At 41.1% G+C, this 11,183-nt stretch overlaps 1 protein-coding gene across 1 annotated transcript; it reads left to right on the forward strand.

The window, feature by feature from the left end:
• Positions 1-1,370: 1,370 nt before the first annotated feature.
• On the forward strand, positions 1,371-10,579 carry LOC147176422 (uncharacterized). Its single transcript, XM_086072575.1, has 2 exons — positions 1,371-4,416; positions 9,295-10,579. Exons 1-2 carry the CDS (start codon positions 1,728-1,730, stop codon positions 10,017-10,019), a joined length of 3,414 nt encoding a protein of 1,137 aa, XP_085928701.1. The 5' UTR covers positions 1,371-1,727; the 3' UTR covers positions 10,020-10,579.
• Positions 10,580-11,183: the final 604 nt, after the last annotated feature.

Genomic DNA, 11,183 nt, shown 5'->3' on the forward strand with positions numbered 1-11,183 from the left:
TACGATATATTAAAAAAATTAGACCAAGAAATCAATTTCAAAACTTTCCCCACCATTAATGTGACGTTTAACCCGCACAAATAAATTTAAAAAACAAATAAGTAGTTGCAGAAGTGTGCATACCCTTATAACAGGGGATGCGGCTGAGCTCAGAATTAATCAGAATGACTGTTACAGTCAGAATGACTGTTACAGAAATTGAAGTCAGTACACACCTGCCATCATTTAAGGTGCCTATGATTAAACCCAAATAAAGTTCAGCTGTTCCTAGTAGACTTTCCCAAACTTCTTTTCTTCCGTCTTTCTAGCAGAAACCGGAGGGTTTTGTGCGAAGACTGTCTGGAAAAGCCTACAAGAAAATCTGAACTTTATTTGGGGTTAATCACTTTAAATGTTGACAAGTGTATGATGCTGTACTCATGAATGACTGATGAATTTGAAAGTGATTGGTTAATTTTGAGCACACTTAGTGCAACCCAATCGCATTATCTCAGTTATTTATTTTTACTTCCCCTCTTGAAAAGTTGTGGTACAGGTCACATTAACTTATTCCCTCCCAGCCATTTTCACTGAAGCAACCCCCTTCACTCGCGGCTGTTATACTGGATTTTGACTCATTTTTCGAGGTTCCACAGAATATTGTGTTCTATTCCTGGTAAAAACACTGCGAAAAAGAGCTTCTTGCAACATGACTCTGGCTGATATCTTATGCGCTGCTGCCACCTGTTGGCCGTTTTTTGTAACAACTACAATTGTTTTAAGCCACCTCTTCATGTCAGGAGCTGCATCAAAGCCTTCTGTATGCTCTTGCATTAAAAACAAAGAAACATGTAGACATGCTTTTAGGATTGAATGAGTTAATGGTGGGTGTTTTGCAATGAAATAGCAGTTTGTAGTCTGAACAGCTCCAAGCACATGAAATCCGATTTTTGCGGGACGGATTGAAAAAACATTCGGGAGGTAGTTTCATATCTGATTTGGACAAGATGCGTCTCAGTCTGATCAGCTCGAAACACTCTTTGATTTGACTGTCCTGATGTCACTCTACGCGTGCAAAACCAATGCGCTCGCGCTGTCAATATCCAATCGGTTCGCTGCCCGGCTGTTTCCTCGCATGCTCGGCAGTCAATCGCCTTGACGACTCCACTGCCCCGTCGGCTCCTGTCATGCTCAACCGGAAATACGGTGACAGTTTACGTTACTTGCACTGAAGCCGGTCTCGCTACCCTATCAGATCTTCACATGCGCAACCGGAAATAGCGAAATAGTGCCCGGTCATAGCCATAGATATATGGTCGTTAAAAAAAAGAAAAGAAAAAAAAGAATTAAAAAGAAAAGAAAAGAAAACCGCTTAACGTGCTTGCGAGAAACGGGAAGTACGGAGCAGTAAACGTCACCATGACGTCAAACACTACACGCGTTGGGCGCCACCTCCGTTCGACGTCGTTGCTACAGCAACCTGTCAGATGGGTCAATGAAGTGGCTCAGTCTGAACAGGGCCAGATCGGATTTGGACACTTGCTAAAAATAGTCTGGACAGTCGGCCCTAAAAATCTGATTTGAGGAGGAATCCGATTTGCCTGCAGTCTGAACGCAGCCTAAGAGCTCCATTACTCCACCTCCTTCCCTTATCTTCTCCCGCCCACCTTGCTACCGCCGCACTGACTGACAGGGGTGGCTCTATTTTACCCTCTCTTCCTCTCCTCCTCTCACTCTTGTGACTCAAGATGAAGTTAACAGCACCGTACACATTTTTCACTTTGTTGACCTCCTTCAGCCTCTCTTGGGAAGGGAACGAGGGATTCGGCCAATGCACAGCCACCCTGCGGGCCGGGGGGCTGTGCAGACTGGGGCAAGCCGGGTGCCCTTATGTTTTGAGCCTGCCACCGTTGACTGTACACCTGCCGCAGCAATTCCGGGAGCTAGAGAAGCTGATGAAGGATTTACAGACACTGAAGGACGACGTGGACCAGCTGAGGAAGATGTGTGGCGACTGTGGGAGACACCAAGAGAGCAGGTACGGCGAGGAGGGACACTCTGAGACACAATGTTTAGGACAGAGAGGTTTAGAAGACGAAGATAATTTGGGAAAGACAGTGGAACGCTCTATGTGCGATGTAGAATCAAGTGGCAAAAAAGTATCCCTAAAGGAAGCAGCTGGAAAAGATGAGGAGGAAAGTGAACAAGCCAAAGAGGATGGTGGAAAAGAGATTAGAAATAATCAAGAGCATCAAATGTGGCCAGATGAAACAAATGCAATGGAGGAAAATACACAAATAAAGACGTCACAGGACTGTGGGAGGCAGGATAAAGAGAAGATTCGGGAGGAGAAGAAAAAGGAAATAGAAAAGGGGGTAAAAACCAGCTGGAGTAATGAGAAACCAACACAGAATGCAAACAGAGGGCTCGCGGACAAAAAAGAGCCTATAAAAAAAGATGAGGACGGAGTGGTGGAGAAGGAGGACGGAGAAATGGGAAGTGTAAAAACAGAGAGAGCAAAAGCAGCAAAGAACGTGCAACGAGATGGCGATGGAGAATCAACATCCAGCAAAACCACTCAGAGGACAGACTTTGTTTCAATCAGTCCCACTCCTGTGTTGACGTTTTTCTCAGCTCAAAGGCCCGAGCTAGTAGACTTGGATGAGACTGAGAGGATCACGTCATCTCTTCCATCCCCTCCCTTCTCCAGTTCCACTTCCAATTACTTACCAGTTATTAATCCAAAAAGAACCGAAACAGCTTTGACGGAATCAACCACCATAAGGAATCAGTTGGATGTAATAAGTTCCCCAAGCTCAAGTTCCGCCTCCATCATTCCTCAACACAGCCTCCACACAACTATTTCCTCCCTCACAGCCACAGATGGCAACAGGTGGCTAAGCACCGATGCAGGCTTGAAGCACCGACCAGGCCTGAAAGTCAAGCCGGAGGAAAAGCATACACTTGGAATGAAGACTGATGCAAACAATAAGCCAAAGGACTCCAAGCATGAGCGTAAACTGGACTTTAAAACCAAACAAAAACCGCCTCAACAGAAAAACAAAGCAGAGATTAAACTAAAACCTGGTGATGACACTAAAAGGTTTCAAATTCAAAGAGCTGACAATAGGACAACTGATCCTTATCTCAAAACCCCAAAACCCAAACATGGTCAAGACAGGACAACTAATCTGCAGCTCGTAGCAACTGATCAACAAGCTAAACCTGTGACAGACGATGAACCTGAATCAGACCAAACTCCAATGTTAAATAAAAAATCTAATCCAAACAAAATACCTGTTCAACCTGTTAAAACCATAAAGAATGACCAGAAGCAAAAACCTGGCAAAAAGTTAAAAAGTGACACAAAAGAAAAACTTGATCAAAATAAAGCAAAGCAACATCTCCAACCAGATCTGCAGACGGATTCTAAAAAAAGGCAAAAACTGACAGAATCAGTTCATTATAATTCTTCCGGGAACTCTGAGACAGAAAACACATTTACAACTAATCCCAATCAAAGGCTGAAATCCAGCCAAAAAATTCCCAATATTAACGGAAAGCCCAAAACTGGTCAGGTGCCCAAACTTAAAAAAAAGCAGTCCAATCCTGCAAGAAACCAAAACGCTAAAGAATGCCAAATACTTGCTGATCTTGACCATCAATCTGTGTCTACTCAAAGTCCTGGTGAGGACTCCAATAAAATATCTGAACCCTGGTCTCGCTCAAATGACAGACCACCAACGAAACTGACACTGGAGCCAGAAGCAACACCAACTGAACTAAACCAGAACACAACAACACCCCAACCTCACCAATTTAACAGGACGACAACAGGTAGTTTCTATTATGCTCACCTTCCTCCTACTCCTGGCCCTGTTTCACAAATGGCTGAGTTGACTCATTCCCGAGTGGACACAGAGTTCAAGCCCAGCATGATGAAAACTGTCACTCCAAAGACCTTCACAGGCGTACGCAGCCTGCCCATGGGCCCACACAGTGGGACGGTGTCTGATCTGAGGCCACAAACAACCAGTAAACCTTCATCAATTCCAAAATCAACACAACCGATCGGGCTCCACAATGTTATTCCGAGCAACACTCCAGGCCCCGCAAAGCTTCATGCTAGGGATGAAGTAGCAACCCTTCAAAAGACTATCCAACCCCTTCCCCCTCGTGCCCAGACCACCTCCAGCTCCGACTTCAGCTCAACAACCACCACTGGCCTTGTGGCTCACCCGGCTGCTACGTCATCTACGTCAAGCGCTCGCGAGCTGCGTGTGAAAATCAAGCAGGTGGCTGCGGCATTCTTCAACGGCAGTCAATTGGGCCCAAATGGAGGATCACCACCGGAGAGGCATCCAAAAGATCTGCCAAAGTATAATGAGAATGAAAGCAAGACAGCCAGCGGATCACTGAGGCTGATACCATCTGAAGGTAAGAGACACAATTTTTCACACACCATGATAACGTTTTTTTAGGTCTTATCGCAAGAACCTGTAGAGATAGATGGATGGCGAGTCAGACTACAAGGGCCTCTCTCGCTTAAACATACATGGTTTGAAGTAAAAAAGTGACCAAATTCACCATCTTCTTACTGACTCAAATATTGACTTCCGTTGCCTCTGTAAAACATGGCTTCATGAATTTTCAGCTCCAACAATACTGTCTGTACCTGGCTATAAAGTATTTCGAAAAGATAGATGGGGCTCAAAGGGTGGAGGAGTTCTGATTTATGCTAAGGACACTTTTAATTGTAATGAAATACATGTGGCACATGAAATTGGACTCGAATTTATTGCTTTAAAATTAACTTTGTCACAGCAAATGTATTTTACTCTCATAGCTCTCTATAACAATTCAATTTGACCAAAGAGTGATTATTATGGGTGATTTAAATGTAAATTGTGAGGCTAAACAAAACGGAAACCATCTGAAAAGGGTTATAATTTTTATATGACTCAAGTTATTAATGGCTCCACACGAATAGCAAGTTGCGCAAGTACACAGATAAATCTAGCCTTCACTAACAGACCAGAGAGAATACTAAAATCATTTAACATGCTGACTGGTTTGTCAGATCGCAATCTGATTATGATCATGATAAATAGAAAACTAAATAAAGCGTTTGCCTGTCACAGAAGCTTATTGGATTCCAAAACACGAACAAAACAATTTCCAAAACTCAGTAGAGCAGGTGAACTGGAATGGACTGTTTTCAGGACTTGACGTAGATCGTGACTGTTCTTTGTTAACAAGTAAATTAAAAGAAATTGTTTTACAATTCACACAGAAAATTAAACACAGAGCTAAGAAGAACAACATTCCCTGGTTAAATAAATCTATTCTGTGATTAATAAAAGAACGAGACAATGCTTTAAAATTGACTATAAAGATGGGATGTATTCATCAGTATGTCCCCTTAAGAAACAAAGTAATTAAAGAAATCAGAAAAGCCAAGGCAGATTTTTCTCATTACTTCTTTGAATAGTGCAAGAGGAAATACCAAAATTATTTGGAACTACATTTAAAAAAATGACAGGTAAACCCCTTAAAATTCAAAAAAAATCTGGAAATCCACTTAAATGGAAAAATCCTTAGAGAGTCAAATGTAATAGCACAGGCCTTCAATTCATACTTTATTAATTCGGTTAATGATTTTTCTAAAAATTTTACAAAATCAAACAATTACTATCTTGTTCAGGTTACTGCACATTTTTCAATAAAAAAATATTACTGAGACCAAAGTTATGAATATTATAAACTCACTTAAAGCCTCTAAGGCTAAAGATATCTTTGGAATGGACACGAGCATGCTCAAGGACCTGGGTTCAATTCTTGCTAGCACTATCTCTCTTATTTTACTTCCCAGATGTGTGGAAGTTTGCTACAGTTTCTCCAGTATTTAAATATGGTGACGCAACCTCTTTAAATAATTACAGACTAATAAGTATTCTTCCAACTATTTCAAAAGTAGCAGAAAAATGGGTCACTGATCAAATTGTTCATCATTTAGACAACAACTCCACTCTCCACCCAATGCAATTTGGCTTTCGGGCCAAACATTTGACCGAGACAGCTATATGTCTGTAGAAAAAATAAAAGTATCTCTAGATTTGGGTGGTGTAGTAGGAGCAGTATTTTTGGATTTTAGGAAAGTGTTCGATGTGGTAAATCATTCAGTTCTTCTCACTAAGCTTTCACATTTTAACTTTTCCATCTCTGCAGTGAAATGGATTGAATCCTACTTAAACAATCACTCTCAGTGTGTTTCAATTAACAACTATGAATCTGAGCTTCTCAAATTATCAACAGGTATTCCTCAGGGATCAGTTATAGGCCGAGATGTCAAATGTATCATGTATGCAGATGATACAGTTGTATTTGCTTACGGTCCTTCCAAAGACACTGATGCAGTCAAACTCACTAAAGCAATGGATAATGTTACTACATGGCTGCAAGAGTGGTGTCTTCAGCTGGATGTCTCCAAAACAGTCAGCATGTTTTTTAGTAAAACCAATAAAAATTCCCATGGTCCTGATATATGGGTTTCAGGTTAAAAAAAAAAACTACAGACTGTTAATCAATATAAATATGTTGGACTATTGATTGACTTTACCCTTTCCTTCAAAGCTCATGTTGACAAATTATGTAAAAAAAAAATCAAGTTAAATCTTGCAAATTTTTGTTCAATCAGGAATGGAATGTCTGCTGATTGCGGCAAAAATCTTTTTACACTATAATTTTTAGCCACCTTAATTATTGTTTGACGAGTTGGTCTCAGGCCTCAAATAACACAATGAGACCAGTATTATATGTTTGTATGAGCAAGCCATCAAAGTTTTGGATTAAAAAAAACAAGTCACTACCACCACTGTAATATATTAGACAAATATGGTTTTCTAAACTGGACTGACCTTCGTAAGTTTGCAGATTTGTGCTTGATTTATAAGGTTACTAACAATTTAGCCCCAGCTCCGTTATCCAAGTTTATCATTCAGAGAAATAACAGTGAGTGTGTGACGAGAGGTTCTACGAGAGGAGACTTTGTTATCCCTCTTCGTAAGAGCATCTTCAGTCAGTCCGCCTGGACTGTGAGAGAGGCCAGGGAATGCAACTCACTGCCAGATCAGATTAGACAGTTAACATATAGGGCTTTTACTAAACATTTGAAAAAGTGGCTTGTTGAATCATATACTTGTCAACACTAAAATATACTTAATCTGTTGTTATGTGTATTTGTAATGTATTGTATTGTTTCTATTCTTAACAGCAAAGTTGTGTTGTCTTTTTAGTGTGTTGACCTGTTTAGTCAAATTGTGGCGGCCGTAGCTCAGGGTGTAGAGACGGTCGCTCAGTAACCAGAAGGTCGGCTGTTCAATGAGTAATGTGTCATTGTGCCCTTGGGCAAGGCACTTCATACACATTGCCTCCAGTGCTACTCACACTGGTGTATGGAAGGTGCGAATGTTTGGTGGTGGTCAGAGAGGCCGTAGGCGCACACTGGTAGCCACGCTTCAGTCAGCCTGCCACACGGTGTGAATGTCTGAGTGCAAGAATTATTATGTATCCATTCCATTGTAAAGCATATTTGAGTGTCTAGAAAAGCGCTATATAAATCCAATGCATTATTATTATTAATTGTATGTTTTTACTAATTGTGTGTCTATGCTGTACTTATATTTTTGTATGTTATTGCTTTTTTAACATCATGGCCAGGGGACTACAGATGGAAAATAGCCTTCTGGCTAATTCTGGCTTTTTTAATTCGTGAATTTTTTATGTGTTTTATTAAATTCCAATGTCCTCTTTTAAATAAATCAAATTCAAATTTGTGCATGGCACTCTAGGGTTTAGGTCAGGATTCTGGGCGGGGCTATTCTGAACATTGATTTTCTTCTGGTGAAGTCGTTCTTTCGTTGTTGTTTTGTGCCTTGTGATAACATATTCTTACATTACATATCACTCTTAACTTCGAAAAGTCGTAAGTTGGGACCATGGAAACCCAAAGAATCCCATACTTTAAAGTGGAAGTCAACCTTAAACATCTCTTGACAATAATATGTTATATGTGACCTCACTAGTCTAAACATGACATTGTGATTAATATTACATTTGTGGAATATGAGTTATAAAGCAAAATCCAGCCCTTTTTCTAATTCATCTCAGGGGCGGCCATTTTGCCACTTGCTGTCGATTGCCGATGACATCAATGTTGCTCAGGGCTCAAGCAACGATCAATCACAGCTCACCTGTTTTCTGAAGCTGGGCTGTGATTGGTTGTTACCCGAGACCTGAGCAACATTGATGTTATCTTCAGTCGACAGCAAGTGGCAAAATGGCCGCCTTCTGATATTGATTTAAAAAACTGCTGGATTTCGCCTTTTTAACTCATATTCCACTAATGCAATATTAAACAGAATAACGTATTTAGACTAGTGCGGCTGCATAGAACATATTATTGTCGAAAAAATGGGGTTGATCTCCCCTTTAACCACTATTTGAATCAGACCTCTTAAGTTAATTGCTTTTAAAAGCCATACCATCTTCTTAGATCAACATTAGCGTGTTTTCCAAACCATAAAATAAAGTGTTTATATCCTGTAAGGTAAAAAGTAAACATTTTCTATTAAATAAATCACACGAACGCATCCACCATGGAGGTCCACTCTTGGGATGGTAATATGTTGACAGACCTCGTTTACAGTAGGAAAGTAGTCGTGTTGCACTTGTTAACTCATTTTTACATTCCTGCTGCAAGGTGATCGTAATTACCCCCACTTTAAAGCATGGTGTCTAAACTTTTACCTCCAATGGCTATGTACAGAAAAAAATGGAAAATACAAGGGTCAATTTGGCATTCTTCACTTTTAAATTGTAAAGTCAAGCAATTGTATATTGTTTTTATACAGTATATTTTTTAACAACAGCTCATGCAGTTTAATATTTGACGTGATAAGTTTAGGATTTTCCAAGAACTTTCAAGTGACCTATGGCCCTGTATCCTACTAGAGAAGATTGGCTTTGGCAGCAATCAGCAGCAGAACCCCAACTCCACATTCAGAACCAAAACAAGATGACAATCTTTCAAGCAGTATTAACTTAAGGGTCATTAGTGTTATGCTTCACAAATCGGACCTTGAGTAGAAGTGTCCATTTTTGCTTCTCCAACTGAATTATCTTTAGTCATCAAGGTGGTATGAATAGAAACTTTACTATTTCAGTTACTTGACTTTGGACACGCTTGCTTTAAAGTGAGGCCTCGGCCAATCAAAGACAAGCTTGTGACTTGTGTCTCCATCAAATGCTCCTCAGGTGCAGTTTCTGCTGTAAAGAGGGACTGCTCGGATCACCAAGTCAGAGGGCGGGTGATGAAGAGTGGCATCTACCAAGTGACTCCGGATCTCCATGCCGGCAGCGGTTTTCCGGTCTTGTGCGACATGGAGGTACACGGTGGAGGATGGACCCTCCTGCAGCTCCGGCAAGATGGCAGCGTCAGTTTCAACCGCACCTGGGCTGAGTACCGATCAGGCTTCGGGCAGCTACTGAAGGGAGGGGAGTTCTGGTTGGGTAACCAATATATCCACCTCTTGACCCGGGTCAAGGACATGACACTGCGAGTGGAGCTGCAGGACTTCTCTGGGGTGTCAGGGTACGCAGAGTATGAGCACTTTAGAGTGGCGAGCGAAAGGATGCGCTTTCGGCTGACGGTGGGGGGTTATTCTGGAACAGCGGGAGATGCACTCAGCTTCGGCTCCAGCTACAACCACAACAACCAGGCTTTCACTACCCCTGATAGGGACAATGACCGCTACCCAGCTGGGAACTGCGGGGCTTACTACAGTTCCGGCTGGTGGTTTGACGCATGCATGGCTGCAAACCTCAATGGAAGGTACTATTTTGGGAAGTACAAGGGGGTACGAGATGGCATATACTGGGGGGCCTGGCATAATATCTCCACCGAGTTCTACCTCACAAATGAAAGGCAGTCTTTTAAAACAGTCAGGATGATGATCCGACCAAGGGGATTTTTATCATGAACATATTATTGTTAAATACTATTTTCAGAAAGTTAGGGATATTGGGGTTTGGGGAAAATTTAAGGATGAGACAAAAAAACAAAAACAAACAGTTGCACTGGCATTCAAGGTCAAAATGAATTGATCTTTGAAGATTATAGTGCATTTTAGGCTCATCTTGAAATGGCAACTAAAAGCTCAATAGTCCTATTTTTTTTTGTCGAGTAATGTGTGTTTATATCAATCACATCAACTCAGTTTGTACCATTTAACATTAACTCAAGAAAAAAAACAGTACTCAATACACACCTGCGCTGGCCAATTTGGCACAATACTTCCCCCTAGTGGAAAGTTTTTCATGCTGCAGTAACTTGTGTGCTGATATAAACGGGGTCCTTTTACAACCAAAGAGAAAAGCAATAAATTCGGCCGCGGCATGAACAGAGCACTCCTGTGATGAGATAATTAACATAGTGTTTATTGTACAGCTATAAAGGCTTTGTGATATAGCGTGAAAGTGTTTGAAAGGTTGATGGGATTATTTGTTTTTTCTCTCTCCTTTTCATTCTATACCTACTACCCCCCCCCCCCCCCCCTGCAAATTAAAGCACAAAATGACAAACAAAGTGTTGTTTGGTTCTTTGAAAAATGAAAACTATCAATCGATAAAGACAATTATTTTATTTTGTAACTATAACAAGTGCTAGACTTCATTTTGTGGAAGGCTACGTGCTTTCTCTATACAATACATAAATGCAAAGGGGTTGTAGTGCTTTCACTAGCAACAAACCAGGCATATTGTTATAGTAGTCAAACATTTTATCACATTTTCAAATCAAAATAATACTCACAAACAATTACAAATCGCAACGATCCAAAGTCCAATGCTTTTCAATGAGCTGAGAGCGTCATTCTCCCAGAAAAATGCTGCATTCGAGGGCAGTGGGAAATCGGAATTATCCCACTCGGATTATGTCAGTTCCGACCTCAAAGCGTTCGAGGTAAATGTACAAATACAAGACATATGTTTACGTGACACAACATGATTTGGAATGACTGCATTAACCAGAACAACAACTTGTGTGTGGACGAGGGGGGGAGGGGGGGGGGGGCAAGAAGTTATCGGAATCAGCCATCTTTATTGTTTACATTTGCCTCGAATGCTTTGAGGGCGGAAGTGCGACA

This window comes from Leptonotus elevatus, chromosome 4 (assembly GCF_054856555.1).
Source record: "Leptonotus elevatus isolate MCC_2025b chromosome 4, RoL_Lele_1.0, whole genome shotgun sequence".
NCBI lineage: Eukaryota > Metazoa > Chordata > Actinopteri > Syngnathiformes > Syngnathidae > Leptonotus > Leptonotus elevatus.

Coding starts and splice junctions, on each gene's coding strand:
- LOC147176422 (XM_086072575.1), top strand. CDS start 1,728: ATGAAGTTAACAGCACCGTACACATTTTTCACTTTGTTGACCTCCTTC. Junction 4,417..9,294: donor GAGGCTGATACCATCTGAAG/GTAAGAGACACA, acceptor AATGCTCCTCAG/GTGCAGTTTCTGCTGTAAAG.